Source organism: Giraffa tippelskirchi, chromosome 5 (genome assembly GCF_054371585.1).
Source record: "Giraffa tippelskirchi isolate mGirTip1 chromosome 5, T2T-mGirTip1v1.2.pri, whole genome shotgun sequence".
Classification (NCBI taxonomy): Eukaryota; Metazoa; Chordata; class Mammalia; order Artiodactyla; family Giraffidae; genus Giraffa; species Giraffa tippelskirchi.
In genome coordinates this window covers 191261780-191278589 of record NC_137279.1, presented here as the reverse complement: position 1 = coordinate 191278589, position 16810 = coordinate 191261780, and the positions used below count along the sequence as shown (strand labels likewise).

At 58.4% G+C, this 16810-nt stretch overlaps 1 protein-coding gene across 15 annotated transcripts in view; it reads left to right on the top strand.

Moving 5' to 3' along the window:
• Positions 1–16810, top strand: part of PER2 (period circadian regulator 2) — a 39629-nt gene extending 22819 nt beyond the window's left edge. For 3 of the 15 annotated variants that reach the window (XR_014053960.1, XR_014053958.1, XR_014053959.1), the window contains exons 11-23: positions 72–225; positions 437–545; positions 1107–1232; positions 1697–1781; positions 2572–2734; positions 2821–2945; positions 3686–3850; positions 4807–5064; positions 7891–8705; positions 9921–10107; positions 10821–11009; positions 12032–12182; positions 14664–16810. Coding sequence is in view for 10 of the 15 variants with exons in the window: in XM_081491260.1 (XP_081347386.1) it covers positions 72–225; positions 437–545; positions 1107–1232; positions 1697–1781; positions 2572–2734; positions 2821–2945; positions 3545–3850; positions 4807–5064; positions 7891–8705; positions 9921–10107; positions 10817–11009; positions 12032–12182; positions 14664–14855 (2864 nt within the window). In the remaining 5 variants the exon portion in view is untranslated. Of the gene's footprint in view, positions 1–71; positions 226–436; positions 546–1106; positions 1233–1696; positions 1782–2571; positions 2735–2820; positions 2946–3544; positions 3900–4786; positions 5065–7890; positions 8706–9920; positions 10112–10816; positions 11010–12031; positions 12183–14663 lie in introns of all 15 variants that reach the window. The other 12 variants (XM_081491266.1, XM_081491262.1, XM_081491264.1 and 9 more) reach the window with 6 other exon arrangements.

Here is a 16810-nt window from a genome sequence, read left to right as displayed (position 1 = left end):
CTCCACGTGTCTTGTACCACAAGCACCAGCTGCATCTGTTCGCATTTTGAATTCTGTTCTCCCTCCCCTAGTCGTGCAGTCCGGGGGGCAGCCCTTCAACTACTCCCCGCTCCGGTTCCGCGCCCGAAATGGGGAGTACATCACGCTGGACACCAGCTGGTCCAGCTTCATCAACCCCTGGAGCAGGAAGATCTCCTTCATCATTGGGAGACACAGAGTGAGGGTGTGAGTGCTCCCAGGGCCTGGGGCGGTGGGGGAGCTGGGGGAGCAGACCCAGGTCACCTCCACCACAGACCTGCCCCCCAGGGGACGGGGCCTCGGTCAGGTGGACGGTGAGCGGGGGAGGGAGTGGGCAGCGGGCAGGTGGCAGCCTGTGGGGTCTGCAGGGAGGAGGAGGCAGGGGCCTGACTCACGGAGACAAATGGAAACCGCGCAGGGGGCCTCTGAACGAGGATGTGTTCTCTGCTCCACTGGGCCTGGAGGAAAAGGCCCCGCAGCCCGGCGTCCAGGAGCTCACGGAGCAGATCCACCGGCTGCTGCTGCAGGTGGGTGCCCCCTGCCCCCCCCTGCCCCCCAGACAGCCCGGAGCTGCCCCCAGGCCAGCTCCACCCCTCCTTCCAGGCCCGGCTCCCCTTTCCAGCGCCACCCTGCACCCTGGTGGTGGTGTCCGCAACCCGCAGCCCTGGGCAAGCGGCTGAAGGGTGTGGTCCCCACGTGTGGAGGTGGGTGGGGGCGTCCCTCCAACTTGGGAAGCCGAGCTGGCCCCAGGGGACTGGAGAAGCCCCCTCCCATCCTTAGGGACACAGCCCTCAGGAAGAATTCCTGTGAGCACCTGAGCCCCAGGGGAGCAGCTTCCTGCTTCTCGGTTCCCAGGGGCTGGGGGTACTGTCAGGCACCTTGTTTTGTCTCTGAACCCTGTGGCCATGGATTCCCTGGGGACTGGGATCCAGGCCTGGCCCCATGGCTGGAGGCAGGGAGCCCACTGCTGCCCGGCCCCACCTGGTGCCCACCGAGGGCCGCCCCCCCCCCAGGAGGTCACGGCCCCACTGAGATTCGGTGGGGGCCATGCCCCGCTTGTCCAGACTCCTCTGCCGCTGTCTCCGCAGCCCGTCCCCCACAGCGGCTCCAGCGGCTACGGGAGCCTGGGCAGCAACGGCTCCCACGAGCATCTCATGAGCCAGACCTCCTCCAGTGACAGCGCTGGCCAGGAGGACCCCCACCGGAGGAGAGCTGTACGTGCCCCGCTGTCCCCCTCTGCCCATCACCTGTGACGTGGGTGACCCTGCGCTCTGAGACCAGTCCTCGCTGGGGCCAAGCTTGTCTGACCTCAGCTCCTTCTGGCTGCTCTAAACTCAGCTCACCTGGGACTCACTCTCTAGCCTTGAAAGGGTGGGAGCAGCTGCAAGCTGTGGCTAAAGGTTTGGGTGAGAACTATTTAAAGCAGACAAATCAGACAAAAGTGAAGATCAAACTGAAGGATTAGAGTTAGAAAAAAGAAAGAGTAGCCAAGCGTTCACTTTATTTCTTATTATTCAGAATCGTAAAATCTGCTTTGTTTGGGTCTCAGGCCTCATTTAGAACTTGCTTCTCTGTTGCTGGGGTTAATTGGGCTTTTCTCTTTCTCAGCCTGTAGGGCACAGGTTGCAGGGTCTCCTGGGGTGAATAATGTGTTCATTTGTTTTTGTTTTTCTTCAAGGAAATTTCTAAAAATGGTAACAAGGCCAAAAGCAAAAGTCATTACCCTGATGAATCTGGAGAACAAAAGAGCAAGCCTGCTTCAGGTACCAAATGATCCAGCATTTCCTTAGCGAGGCTTCAGCGTGACAAGATGGGGAGGCGGGTGTGACTCTAAGTCTGGACGCAGAGAATTTCCCCTCCAAGTTGGGCTGTACGCTTCTGTGCTGACGCAGGGCTCGGCCTGGGGTCCACACCACAGCCCCGTCCAGGGGGCCCTGTCCCCAGAGGCCCATGAGGTATGGCCGGGTGTGTGCCTCTGCCCCATGGGCCCCTGGTCCCGCTCTGCAGAGTGGCCCTGAGTCACGTGAGCAGACGCTGGTCCGGGGGCTGCCAGCTGTTCCACGGACGGTCCAGCCCCAGCTGTCTGAGGTGGGGGTGCCAGCTCTGCTCCTGAGCCCCCCACCCTGCACCCCAGGCCTGATCCTGCTCACCACGTGGCGAATCACGTTGGAAGAGACCGACCTTTCTGAGGCCGGGAATATTGATGGACCACAAAGTTCCTGTGATCCTCACGGGTTCAAGTAGGAACTGGCCTTTCCCACTGCTGAGTGCCTGAGCCTGGGGACAGCCTGGACTGAGTGGGCACGAGAGAGGCTCCCTCCGCTGGCCCGGCGGGGCGGCCTGACTCCCAGGCTGGCCGGGCGGGGCGGCCTGACTCCCAGGCTGGCCCGGCGGGGCGGCCTGACTCCCAGGCTGGCCCCGGGGTCTCTGCGTCTGTGAGGCACACGCTGAACCCGGCCTTATCTTTCGGTGGAAGTGAAATCTTTGTGGCCTCCGAGTGGGCACTGGAGGAAACGGGTATTAACGGAAAGAACGATGTTGTCCTCGCCCCAGAAATGCAGAGCGGCTCCCCGACTCCGATGAACACTGCTGCGGCCGCGGAGAAGGACAGCTCTGGGGCCAGCCTGCCCGAGGCCAGCCCTCCCGAGGAGCTGGCCTGCAGGAACCCGCCGGCCGGCTCCTACCAGCAGATCAGCTGCCTGGACAGCGTCATCAGGTGCGGCCCTTCTGGCCTCCCTCCCCGCCAGCGGCTCCCGAGGTCGGGCTCTCGGTTACATGAAGCCCTTTCCGACCCACCCGCAGGTACCTGGAGAGCTGCAGCGAGGCGGCCACCCTGAAGAGGAAGTGTGAGTTCCCTGCGAGGCTCCCCACGCCCCAGGCCAGCGACAAGCGCCAGGCCCTCGCCGGCGCTGGGCCGCACGCTGCAGGTACTGCGTCTGCTTGAGCTGTAACCGCCTGGCCACTTAGCCCCTCTCTCGGGATCAGGCCTTATCTGAGAGCCCGGGGCCCCTTCTCCCTTCCCCTGTGGGTTCTGAGCGGCGTCAGAGACACACATGGGGTGTCAGCTGTTGATTTAAATGGCCAAAATGGATCAGAACTTTCTCACCAGCTGGAGGTAGAGGTGGTTCTGGACTTAGAGGGCTGCTGGAAGCCAGGGTGTCGTCCTCGGGCGGGCCCATTTCCGTGGCGTCTCAGGAGGACTGGCCTCCGAGTGTCAGCGGCCCCAGGAGTCAGAGGAGGTCGTAGGCCCCTCGGATGTGCAGTTGTCGCCAGTGGTCCTCACCAGGACCACAAGCAGGGTCTCCACGGTTGATGGAAGCCCGTGCTCTGGTGGAGCCTGTCCCAGCCTGCGGGGGGAGCCCAGCTGCTCGCCTGCCCTTGGCAGAGGGGCCCTGGCCGCAGGGCGGAGCTCCCCACAGGCCCTGGCGAGGCCCTGAGTCCAGGCGCCTGCCTCCTCCCAGGGGACACGGGGTGTCAGGGTGTCGTCCCCATTTCAGAGTCTGCTCTTCTCTGCTGTCCTCCCGAGGACACGGTGTCCCCTGGCAGGTCGAGTGCAGACTTGAGCCCCCGGGCCCTGGAGTGCCCCCTCAGCCGGCTTCCGTGCTTCACGTCGCAGCAGCTCGCCCTTACCGCGGTTTGTGTCTGCTTCCCGTTTTCTCCTGTAAAGAGGCAGCATCGCCTTCCCCGATGAAGGGCCGCGCGGACGTTAGCGCGCGCCTGACGTCGCTGCCACTGCCCGGCAAGGCGGAGAGCGTGGCGTCCCTCAGCAGCCAGTGCAGCTACAGCAGCACCATCGTCCACGTGGGCGACAAAAAGCCGCCGCCGGAGCTTGGTACGCGCGCCACGTCCTGGGCAACCGCAGGAGCGGTCTGGCACCGACAGTAGAGGTCGGGAGTTTTGCCGCCCGTCCCCAGATCCTCCCTAAGTGTATCTGAGTGCAGGAGCACCCACGTAGCCCAGTAAGGGGGTGTCCAGGAAGTCTGGGCACGTGCTGTGCGGGGTGGGGGAGGCGGCACCTGCCCAGTTCCACCACACTCTGGCTCCTCCTGTGACAGGCGTCCGCTTGGGTGTCAACACGGAGGGGCTTCCTGGGACCAAGCAGGTAACCCAGGACTCCCCCTTGGTTGGTGCCGAGAGAACCCTGGGGACGAAGCCCCCCGACCTCCCAACTGCCATGGGTGGGGTGGTGAGCCTGGCCCTCCTGTTGGAGGACAGGAGCCAAGACAGGACAGCCAAGGGTGACACGCTGAGCTGTCCTTCAGACACCTGGAGGAGAACCAACCCGAACTCCTTCTTCGCTTGGAAGAGGGGCGTGATGAGGGGGAGAGGCAACATCGCAGGGTCAGTGGCCAGCCCCCCTCAGGATAGCTCATAGTCCCACCGGCCCCATCCTGCCTGCACCCACGGTCCTGCTGACCACACCGTCAGGCCCACGGTCCTAAGCCAGGACAGGGCCGGGCACTAGCCTCAGCCTCCTGTGCTGCTAAAGCCCAAGACAGCCTGGAGTGTCTCCAGCATCAGAGGCTGAAACCCCAGGTGCCCCCAGTTTAGAGGACAGATTCCAGAGCCCCCACGTGAGGCGGCTTCGTGGCCCTGCTGGTTGCCTTTGGTTGGTAGCTTTCTCAGAAAGCTGAACAGACGCGCCTTGAACGTCAGCCCCACGCTGCGGGCGTCGTGCGGGAGTCTTCCTTGGGAGACTCTGTCCTTTGTGGGAGCGGTGCGTGCTTTCTCAGCCGTTCTCGGGCAGAAGGGCCTTTGCGGATGACAGCTCCGCATTCGCTGTTCCAGAGCCGCTGGGAGATGCTGCTGTGAGTGGGCCCGAGTGTCTGGAGTGCCCAGTGGGCCCTGCGCTGCCCTGCGGCCTCAGCCAGGACCAGGAGACCTTCCGGAAGCTGGGCCTCACCAAGGAGGTGCTGGCCGCCCACACCCAGAAGGAGGAGCAGAGCTTCCTGCTGCGGTTCCGGGAAACCAGGAAACTCCGTGTCTTCCAGTCTCGCTGCCATCATTATCTGCAAGAAAGGTCCAAGGGGCACTTGAGCGACAGAAGTAAGTGATGACATCTGAACTAAAAGTGGTTTTTCTCTCTTTTTTTTAACTTTGTTCTTAACGCTCCTGTGTCCCGTGCTGCTTTCAGACGGTGAGCGCCCCCCCTTAGGACACGTGCGTTTGTAAGCTGCTGTTGGAGCTGGAGCAGTGACACTCAGGGATGTCACCTGCGTTCCCAAGGGAACTGTGCTATAAACAGTGGTGACACGGCCAGCCTGCCCCCTGTGGAACTCAGGGCCGGGCAGTTGCCATCCTGCCTTACCAGGCAGTCTCTGCCTGGGTGACCCCACCCCCGCTTCCCTCCCTCAGAGAACCAGGTGGGCGAATTCACCGCCCAGGGAATGAGCATTTGACGTCAGGCTCCTGAGGAAGGTGGAATCCCGATGAAGTTGCAGGAGGAAAGGGCGCCCTTTCTCCCCAGAAAGCACACCCTTCTGGAGGGTTGGCCTCGCCTCTGGGGTGCAGATTCCGGAGCCAGACAGAGCCTGGGGGTGTGAAGAGCCACCACGGGAATGCACTGGAGCAGATGGGCTTCCTCGCCCTGCATCTGGTCCCGTAGCCGGGTTCCCAACCCCCACCCGCCTTCCTGAGCCCTGCGGTCAGGGCCGAGCTGATGGGAGATGCCAGCTCTCCCCTGGGCTCCAGGCCCCGACACAAGGATCACAGCTACGAGCCCAGGGGGCCCACACTGCAAGGGCCCAGCTCCCCGGGCCTCTGGGCAGACGTGCTGAGACGGGTGTCCCAGGAATGAGAGGCTGACCCTGTCCTTGAAGATTATACCACTCCCGCTCTCTTTTCCTCCTTCCTACCCAGACCCAGGGTTACTGAAGGCGCGCAGAGAACCTCTGTGGAAATCAGGAACCAGGGCCCGCAACCCCCCCAGCCCCGTACCCCGGCTTGGTGCAGAATCCCAGCGCCCTCCTGCCTCCTTGGCCTGGCAGTGTGTGCAGTGCCCAGGCCGTACAGCTGTCCCTAGCAGCCCCGCCCAGACCCTGGGGTGGTGTCCCCGGAGCCCAGCACTGCACCTCCTAGTCACAGCGGGATATAGACTCTTGTAGGAAGAACACCAGGCAGACAGGGTGATGGCAGAGCCTCCACCCACTGGGCCCTTCACCTTGGGCCGGCAGGGCACGTCCCCACACGCCCGCGGCCAGGGCCCCCGAGCTACGCTCTGTGATGTGAGAGGAAATGCTGAGGTTCCTGGGGCCCCTCCCACTGCCCATGCCCCACCCACCAAGCTCCATGTGCCCACCCCTGGCCACAGCACCCCCAGTCCTGGCCGCTGCCCAGGGAAGGTGGGGGGACATGCCCCACGTTCCTCACACCACAGGTTGAGTCCCTGCAGCCTCCTGAGGACGGCCCCTCTCAGCAGGTCTTAGATCAGAGGAAGACCTGTGTTCCTTCAGCCCTTTGACTTCACATACGTGGACCCAGGCTCGTTTGGCAGATGAACCAGGAAAAATCTCTTTTTTAAGAGTGATCTCATAAAAATATCTCTTTTTAAAAGCTTGTAAAGTTGAGATATGAGGTTAGATGAGATCAGTGGTTCTGCCTTTCAATTCAGTTCAGTTCAGTTCAGTTCATCCGTGTCTGACTCTTTGTGGCCCCAGGGACCGCAGCACGCCAGGCCTCCCTGTCCATCCCCCACTCCCAGAGTTTGCTCAAACTCATGTCCATTGAGTTGGTGATGCCATCCAACCATCTCATCCTCTGTCGTCCCCTTCTCCACCCACCTTCAATCTTTCCCAGCATCAGGGTTTTTTCCAATGAGTTGGCTCTTCACATCAGGGGGCCAAAGTATTGGAGCTTCAGCTTCAACATCAGTCCTTCCAATGAATATTCAGGACTGATTTCATTTAGGATGGACTGGTTGGATCTCCTTGCAGTTCCAGGGACTCTCAAGAGTCTTCTCCTACACCACAGTTCAAAAGCATCAATTCTTCAGCTCTCAGCTTTCTTTATAGTCCAACTCTCACATCCATACATGACCACTGGAAAAACCATAGCCTTGACTAGACAGACTTTGTTGGCAAAGCAATGTCTCTGCTTTTTAATATGCTGTCTAGGTTGGTTATAGCTTTTCTCCCAGGGAGCAAGCGTCTTTTAATTTCATGGCTGCAGTCACCATCTGCAGTGATTTTGGAGCCCCCCAAAATAAAGTCTACCACTGTTTCCATTGTTTCTCCATCTATTTGCCATGAAATGGTGGGACCTGATGCCATGATCTTAGTTTTCTGAATATTGAGCTTTAAGCTAACTTTTTCACTCTCCTCTTTCACTTTCATCAGGAGGCTCTTTAGTTCTTCTTCACTTTCTGCCATAAGGGTGGCATCATCTGCATATCTGAGGTTATTGATGTTTCTCCCGGCAATCTTGATTCCAGCTTGTGTTTCTTCCAGCCCAGTGTTTCGCATAATGTACTCTGCATACAAGTTAAATAAGCAGGGTGACAATATACAGCCTTGATGTACTCCTTTTCCTATTTGGAACCATTCCGCTGTTCCATGTCCAGTTCTAACTGTTGCTTCCTGACCTGCATACAGGTTTCTCAAGAGGCAGGTCAGGTGGTCTGGTATTCCCCTCTCTTTCAGAATGTTCCACAGATTGTTGTGATGCACACAGTCAAAGGCTTTAGTATAGTCAATGAAGAGGATGTTTTTCTGGAATTTCCTTGCCTTCTCTATGATCCAGCAGATGTTGGCAGTTTGATCTCTGGTTCCTCTGCCTTTTCTGAACCCAGCTTTGATATTTGGAAATTCCTGGTCCACGCACTGCTGAAGCCTGGCTGGAAGGATTTTAACTCTCATTGTGCTCCTATTATTCTAGCTGCTCCTGGAGTAAGAAATGCCTCAGGAAGAGACTCATCTTGGAAAAAAACAGGGAAGAACCGAAAACTGAAGTCCAAACGGGTCCAGCCTCGCGCCTCCTCTGGCAGCACCGGGTCTGGGGGGCCGGCGCCCCAGCGCCCCCCACTGCTGGGCCTGAGCACCACGGCCTGGTCCCTGTCGGACACGTCCCAGTCTAGCTGCCCGGCGATGCCCTTCCCTGGCCCGGTGCCAGTCTACTCCCTGCCCTTGTTTCCAGCCCCGGGAATAGTGACCGTACCAGGGACCGTGGCCACAGGGTCCGGGGCTGCCCACACTGACCTCACGGTGCCCTTGGATGCCCAGCAGGCACTTGGGGTCCGTCCCCCACCGTTCACCAGCCCCTTGGCCCCGGTCATGGCGTTGGTCTTGCCCAGCTACTCCTTCTCCCCAGGGACCCCAACCTTGCCCCCAGCCTTCTTCCCCGGCCAGCCGAACTTGGCGTCTGAGATGCCTCCTGCCTCGCAGCCCGAGTCCTTCCCCGATCAGACTTCAGCCCCGAAACAGCCATGCCCGTGTGCCCCGACGGAGCAAGGGCTGCCCGCATCACGTGTGGCCAGCCCGGGCACCCTGCCCCTGGCCGCTGGGCCCCCAGACAGGACCTCCCCCCCGCTCTTCCAGTCCCGCGGAAGCTCACCGCTGCAGCTCAACCTGATGCAGCTGGAGGAGGCCCCTGAGGGCAGCGCAGCAGCCACAGGGGCTGCGGGGACCGTGGGTGCAGGCACCGACTGCAAGCCTGGCTCGTCCTGGGACTGGCAGCCCAAATCACCCCCGACCGTAAGCACCTCTTGACGCCCTTTGCCTAAAGCAGGCAGCGAACTCGGGTACCGGGCGGGCCACACACGCCCTCACGCCCGACGCGGGTGGTCCCCACACTGCGCTTCTGCCAAACCGCCTCAGTTTGGACGCAAATCTGTGTGCCGGACATGAGCACGCTCCAAAGGCCCCGTCACAGTACACCTGTGACTCTTACCGTCCTGGGACCCGAAGGGAGAGAGATGGCCGGCAGATGCAGTGTCCACACGGCCACAGGGACTTCATACGCACCGTCAGGGGCCTCCGGGTGTTAGGTGGATAATTGGAGGATGGAGCCGTCAGGTTAAACGCCAGAGTAGAGGCTCCTCGGAGCGGGGCTGGCAGCAGAGGGGCTCTGGTAAAGGACCAGAGCCAGAGGGAGCTGGAAACCGGTGCTCTCAATCCCCATCCTCCTAGGTCTTGAGGACACGGGCGCGTACGTTTACTTGGTTCATGAAATGGCAATGTGATTTCCAGCTAACGCGTCTGTGTTCTGAGAGCCGAGGCAGGGCTGTCCGTGAGCCGTCCCCCCACACCCGGCCTATGTCCAACGCAGGGCAGTCTGTGAGCCCGCCAAAGCGGGGCCACATGGGCCCCCCCAACGCCTGTGTCCAAGGCAGGACCGCATGGGTTCCCACCGCCTGCCTGTGTCCAAGGCGGGACCACATGGGGCCCCCCAACGCCTGTGTCCGAGGCGGGACCACATGCCCCCCACCTCCGCCTGTGCTCTGTGAGAGGAGGTGGGGACAGGGGCCCTCCCAGCACCTCTGCTGCCCACCTGGCCTGCAGTCTGGTTCCAAGGACTGGCAGACTGGGCCTTCCAAGTGTGGTGCCCAAGGCCGTCCCTACTCTAGAGTTGCAAGAGCCAGGAGGTAGAGCCCTGCCGCTGTGCGGGGCACCTTTGGGTGCTGTAGACGCACAGTCCTGCTTCCACGTCCACTCGGGGGAGAAATAAGCATAAGGCTTGGATTCCCGCCAGGGCTCCAGGAGCCACTGTCTCTCGAGGGACTCTCCCAAAATGGAATCTAATCAAACGTCATCCTTTCCACCTCCAAGAAGTGGGCTGGGTCCCGGTAGCCCCAGGGTCTGTGCCCATGGCCCATGGAAGAGGGGCCAGCGGTCCGAGGAGCCTCCGTCCCCTCCCCCAGCCCCACTCTGCTTGGAGACCTGACTGGGTGCCCTTCCCTGTCCCCCAAGTGCGAGGAGCCGGTGGATACCCCAAACAGCGATGCCCTGTCCTCGTCCAGTGGCCTGTTGCACCTGCTGCTGCACGGGGACCTCTGCTCGGCCACGGGCTCCGCGCTGTCTGGGAGCCGGGCCTCCGCCACCTCCTGCTCCCTGGGCTCCAGCTCCCTGGGCTGTGGTGTGTCCAGAAGTGGGCCAGGTATGTAGGGGGGTGCCAGGAGCCCTGAGTGGGTGGGGGGTTACATGTGTTTGGAAGACCCCCATGTGACGCACCTTGGTATCCTTGGCTCTCTGCATCCGAGGGCGCCTATCACCCCAGAGCCTGAGGCTGCTGCGTGCAGGGCCCATATCAGGGTCTTGACCTCGCGGCTTCTGGCTGCACCCCGAGGGGCTCCTCAGAGCCTCCCAGGGGCTGCGGGGCTCCTCCTCCTGCGCCTGTGGCCAGGCCAGGTTCCCTGTTACCCGTCACTCCCTGAGTCGGTGGGCACAGCACCCCCGTCCCTGGCTGGCCTGCCCCTGGGCTCCCCGCGTCTGCTGGGAGGACAGGCAGTGCTGCGCCCTCCCAAGTGGCTCCCCTGGTGGGCACTGGCGTGCGGCCTCGGGCAGTACTGGCTGGGAGGGTGCAGTGTGGCCCGGAGCTGCCCTGCGGGAGCAGCACAAACGTCCCCAGGCTTGGCGGACCCCTCTTCCCCCCGGGAGGCCAGGGAGGGGAGAGCGCGGCAGCAGAGAGTCACCTCCGTGGTTCCAGCTGATGCCTGGTCTTTAACTGATTTTTAAATTATCATCCAGACAGTCCGACTGTTAGAAAAAGAGAAGGGACAATCCCCCGACACACGCGGTAGCCGCCCTCCCCTCACAGGTCGACTTAGGTTTGAGATCGTGCCCTGTGGCCCCTCTGTGTTTTAAAGGCAGCAGCCACACGAGTCACACCAGCAGGTATTTCGGAAGCATCGACTCTTCAGAGAATAACCACGGGGCAACAGTGAAGGCGGAGGTGGACGGGACTGAGCACCTTCTCAAGTATGTCCTCCAGGACCCCGTCTGGCTGCTGATGGCCAACACGGACGACAGTGTCAGGATGACCTACCAGCTGCCTGCACGGTAACCGCTCGCCCCTGCTGGGACGGTGTGGGGCTGGGCTCGGGACTCACCCCAACAGCGAGGGCAGAGGACTGCCCCGAGCCCTATCTCAGATGGAGCAGAGGGCACCACTAAAAGGGGGCCCTTCGGGTGGTTGGCCGGCCACACGCCGCCCTGCGGAGGCCCTGCTCCAGGACCACTTCTCCGGGGACCCTCCAGGCTGTCACTTGACGTTTATGAAGCATTTCTGCCAGTGTCATCTCTTTTGCTCTGCTGCCAGTAACCCTGTGTGGTCAGTGGTGTGTGTGTGTGTGTGTCTGTCTGTCTCAGAGATGCAGAAACCAAGAGTTGAGGTGGGTGACCATCCCAGCCACCAGCTGCTCTTTAGGGAGCCTGGTCTGTGCCTCAGTTCCAGCCACTCCAAGGAACCTGGAGCCTGTCAGGGTCCCTGACCCTGTGCAGTGCCCCCTCGGTGGGGGTGATTAACCCTGAGGCTCAGGCCAGCCTGGGGCTCTGTCTCCAGGGCTGCCAGGGCACGCCAGGGTGGCAGGTGGCAGGAAGGGCTTCTTTTCTCTCCACCTCACTGGTGAGAGGGTCCCAGGTGCAGAAACAAGTGTCTGCAGGTACCCGGCTCCCGTGGCTGATCTAAACTAAATTTAAAACCAGAACTTGGTGTATCATTTTCATAGAAAAACTACAGATTATTTACTAGAGAGATTGTTACCTTAAATAGGGTGATTTATTTTAAGTGGAAAGGAAAGTTAAACAAAATCATCTAAAATTACATGAGTAGGACTTTGCTGGGTCCAGTGGTGAGGATCCCACACTTCCACTGCAGGGGCCACAGGTTCCGCCCCTGGTCAGGGAAGATCATCTATGCTGAGCAGTGTGGCCAAAAAAAAATTACATTAAATAAATTAACCAATTAAAGTAAAATTACGTGAATAACACTGGAAGTGTTGGTAGCAAATGAGCATATACTTTAAAAAAAGACAACCCTTCAGGCATTCTAAAGCTTCTGTGTTTCTTGATATTTCGTGAAGAAACTTAGAGACGGTCCTGCAGGAGGACAGGGAGAAGCTGAAGGCGCTGCAGAGGTTCCAGCCCAGGTTCACGGACGGGCAGAAGCAGGAACTGCAGGACGTCCACCCATGGATGCAGTCGGGCGGCCTGCCCACGGCCATCGACGTGGAGGTAAGCTTTGGGACGCAGCGCTTCCTGATGTGGCGTTAAAAGGCGCTGTGATGAGAATTCCCAGCACTATCTCTGCATCCATTCTGTACATTTAAAACTTCTAAGATTAAATAAGGGCATTAAAAAAAAAAGAATACCACGGCACTGTTAGATGTCCTTCAGAGAACTTCCTTCCAGTGGCTTTTCAACACTGTTTCCAAAAAGGTCTCCGAAATGTCTAATCTCAGTCACATGCTGAAATTTGAAAATCTTTTCAGTTGTCTTCACAATTAAAACACAGGCCTTCTTCTATCCTAAGCCCTCAACATCCGCGTAGACCACGAGAAGCAGGGGACAGCAAGCCCTCCTCCCACTCCGAGCGGCCGCCCCGCTCTCTCTGTTCCTTCCTGAGGGTGTCTCTGTACCCCAGCTCCCCTCCCCTGCTCACCTCCCTCACCCCCCAGCACCCCTCCCCCAGGACGGCCCTCTGGTCAGCCCCAAGCTGATCCGCTGATGCTCCTGCCACACCCTAACCCCCCCGCCAGCGGTGCTCAGCCATGGGCGCCCCTCACTGTTCCCCCAGTCAGTGTGGACACAGCAGGCTCCGGGGTGCCCCGGCCTTCTCTATGCACACCGCCCCAGCAGGTCAGCTTCCGCCTCCGCGTGGGAAGTGGCATCTACATGCTGCTCTACACGCAGCGCCCCGTCAGCATCCGCCTCTGGGGAACTTCCCGGGTTTCTCCAGAGACAACCTGCCCAGCCACTCTCTTCCCGCCCACTCCAGGGCAACTCCGCGCCACCCCACTTGCTCAGACCACGGCCCGGACTCCCCCCTTCTCGCACCCCCATGGAGGCCCCCAGCAGGTCACGCTGTCCTGACCTTCCAGGCGGATGGAAAGCAGCTGCTTCCCGTCGCCTCCAGCGTGACCACTCTGGTCCACACCGCTGCTTCAGCGGGACTGTCAGCCGTGTGCTGCTCCCCGCGCAACACCCCGTCGCCCCCCAGCCCTGCGCCCCCCCCGGGGTCTCCGTGCCGTGGTCACTGGCAGAGGAAATTGCCGCGAAGCCGTTGAACTGTGTCGTCCCCTCCGCTCTGGCAGCTCCCTGAAGAGCTCCACGAGGCTCTGCCCCAGGGCCTTTGTACCTGCCCTGCCCTCTGCTTGGGCCCCTCCTCTCACAGACACAAGGCTCTCTCCGACTTCCTGTCTTCTCCACACACAGCTTCCATCACTGTGTGTGAGTCACTCAGTCGTGTCCGACTCTTTGTGACCCCATGGCCTGTAGCCCACCAGGCTCCTCTGTCCATGAAATTCTCCAGGCAAGAGTGCTGGAGGAGGTAGCCATGCCCTCCAGGGGATCTTCCCGACCCCAGAACTGAACCCAGGTCTCCTGCATTGCAGGCAGTTTCTTTACCATCTGAGGGACCAGGGAAGTCCCAGTTGATTTACTGCTGCACAGCAAATAACCCCCAAACTTAGCAGCTTAGAATAAGAACCCTTTATTCTCCCCACTGTTGCTTTGGGTTGGAATTTAAGAGCAGCTTAGCTAGGTGGTTCTGGCTCGGGGCCTATCCTGAGGGTGAAGGCAAGGTAATGGCTGGGCTCCTGCCTCCGGGGGCAGGACCGGAGCTGGGGGATCTGCCTCCGAGGGGGGTCCCTCCTGCGATGCTTGTGGGGGCTGGCTGTTGGCAGGAGGCCTCCGCTCCTTGCCGCGTGGATCTGACCATGGCGCTGCTTATGTGTCCTCGTGACAAGATCCTGGCCTCCCCTGAGGGCACAGGCCCCGGAGGCTGGGGGCCTGTGACAACCTCCATCACCTCCGCTTTGTTAGAGGCACCTCACTGACTCCAGGCCTCCATCTTTGGAGGAAGGAATGTAAAAAAATTTGTGGGCGTATTTTAAAGCCACTGCATTCGCTCTTGGTGGCCCTTTCTGAACGTCCACTGTAAAATGAGAGTCCTCACGTGCCTTGTTCCACGTCAGCCCAGCACCTCCCGTCTCATAATATGCCTTGCAGCACCTCTCTTCCGGCTACTAGGAGATCTCCTCTAATGGGGCACAGATTTTCCTCTCTGTTCACTGCCGAATCCCAGTTCTTAGAATGAGCCTGGAACATGACAGATGCTTAACAGATGGGTGTTCAACAAGGGGAGGAACAAATAAGTTGGTAGCTTGTTGGTGTCCCATTTTACAGATTAGAAAACTGAGGTCAGAGAAGGTAGGTACCACTCCAGGTCGCGCAGGCAGGAGGAGGAGGTGGGACCAGGGCCTCTGATTGATGCCCCCCACCTCACTATGCAAATCCCCCTCTCAGATGAGGTTCCCAGGAGCCTGGGATTGGGGACCCCTCAAGAAGAAGCAAGTGGGGGTCCCACAGCCTAGTGGCACCTCCTCGCCTGCCAGCAGCCTCACGGCTGACACCTGGTCACTTGCGCTTCGTTCAGACTGAACTGTTTGTACCAACGTTCTCATTTTCGTTACTGATTTACATTTTTCTTTTAAGGGATGTGTTTACTGTGAAAACGAGGGTGAAGACAGCCTTTGTGTGTCATATGAGGAAGACATCCCTACGCCGGGGCTCAGCGAAATGACAGAGGCCAAAGAAGAGGAGAGTGGACCCCCCCGAGTCACAGGAACGAAAGGCAGATGTGACCCCCCTCCCCAGGGCGACGGCGCCACCAGTGATGTCCACTAGACGCTGCTCTCAGGAGGGGAAGGGTCTCACGTGTGTCTCCGGTGCGGACGGATATACTTTCGTGGCTTTTTTTGTTTTAGAAAAAAACCCGTAGTTTTCTGAAGGGGTGATTTAAAACCTTGGAAGGTGGGAGATGTTTGGGAAGAAATGCTATTTTATATTTATGAATAAAATATACAGATACAGGGTCTTAGGGGACAGGGGAAAGAGACCTTCACTATTTAACTCGAGAAAGACTGCCTGCCTCTGTGTCGGGAAAGCGGCTGAGCGCCCCCAGGAGTCCGCAGACTGGCGGGCTGCCCTGGCTTGCTGGCTCCCGAGGGTTGCGGGGGCTCCGCGCTGAGGAGCAGCGGTCCAGGGCTTGCCCAGCATTTGTGTTTGTGTTTGGATCAGATCAGTCCTCTCCGGGGGCTGCTTTTTCTCTAAATTATTTAGTCAGACTAGATATTTTTGAAACCTACCAAGTGGAAATCACAGCCTCTGCTTATTTTCTTTCAAAAGAAATTTCTTTCTTTCTTATCCTTTTGAAAACGTTTCGCATTAAATGATGTGTAGTTTGGCAAATCCACCGCTTCAGCTTCCAGTGCAGTCGCAGCAAACGTTTCATCTGACAGAGTGTAGGTTCAGGGCAAATAAGGTGAACTGCTCACTCTGGATGAAAGAAGCCGACAGGTTCCTGTGACCACGTCCACCACGGAAATTATACATCCTCAGAAAGATGATGCAGACCCTTCTGGGAGTGGGTGCATCATCCATGCATCCTTTTCAGACCAGGATGGCTAGCGTGTCAATGAAAACATGCTGCTGGTCATCCCGTTCTTGGGACTTGGCCCTCCAAGCCAGGCTGTGACCGCCACGTTGGGGACTCAACGCACGGTGATCCTTGGTTGGCACTTCCGAGACGTCAGCTCTGGCCCAGCCACGCCAGCTACTCCCAGCTGAGCCGGGCGCCCCCGCCCCGTGCTCATGAGCCTTGACTCGCCGACGCCGCTTCTGGTCTCTGCAGTGATGTCCACCAGTGGCGCTGGCACTTTCAGGTGGACAGGACACCTGGGGAAGAGTGAGGCCAGACCACTCACCTTTTTGCCAAACCTCATATCACATCATACATCCCAAAGATAGCTTAGAAAAAATGTCATACTGGTCCCTGGAGTGAATGAGAAGCCGCCAGTGATGAAACGATTGACTTACAGTTGCACTGAGTCTGTAGCGACTTCAAAGAAAGCAGCTTCCCGTCAGCCCCCACCCTTTGATGGAGAAGCAGCTACTAGAATGGGTGAAGCCTCCTTGTAATCCAGTTGGTTTTCATAGTAAAATCATTTTATGCCTGAATATCAATCTTACTTTTCATAAACGCAAAAAGTTTAATTATTTTTTTTAAATGTAAAAGCAACATTATCTTCAGATCCCCAAGGCAAGGTGTCGTCTGTGAGTTTGTGTGGAGATCAGATGCTACAAACTGCTTCTTGCCTCTGAGTCAGATCATCAAGGGATAGTCAAGGTTGCATTGACTTTGCCTGAACTGCCAAAAGGTTCTCTCCTGTTATGAATGTTTACCATCAGCATTATCTTACTATTTATGTCTGTTCATTGATTAAGTGCCGTGTAGCTTCGACGTGTGCTGAGAAGTGGACAGTAGGAGCATCTTGTGAAATTGTTTACATGGTGCCAACACGCATCCGGTCTTGTTTTCTTTAGTGTGTGTGCTTACACGGGTGTTATCAAAACTTCTTCTCAATTTTAAACTGAGCCTTCTTTTTAATATATTCCTGAAAAGGTATGTAAATAAGCTCTCAGAGTCTATGTTACAACACGTCAAGCCTTGCCGGACAAGTGGTTTGTTTATGCGCAAGCCAGACTTTCTTCACCCAGTGCAATATGTTTGTTGGACTGCTTGTGTCTTTTTATGACTTTTTTGCCTTTTAGAAAATTGGTAAATAAAGCAAGTATATTTT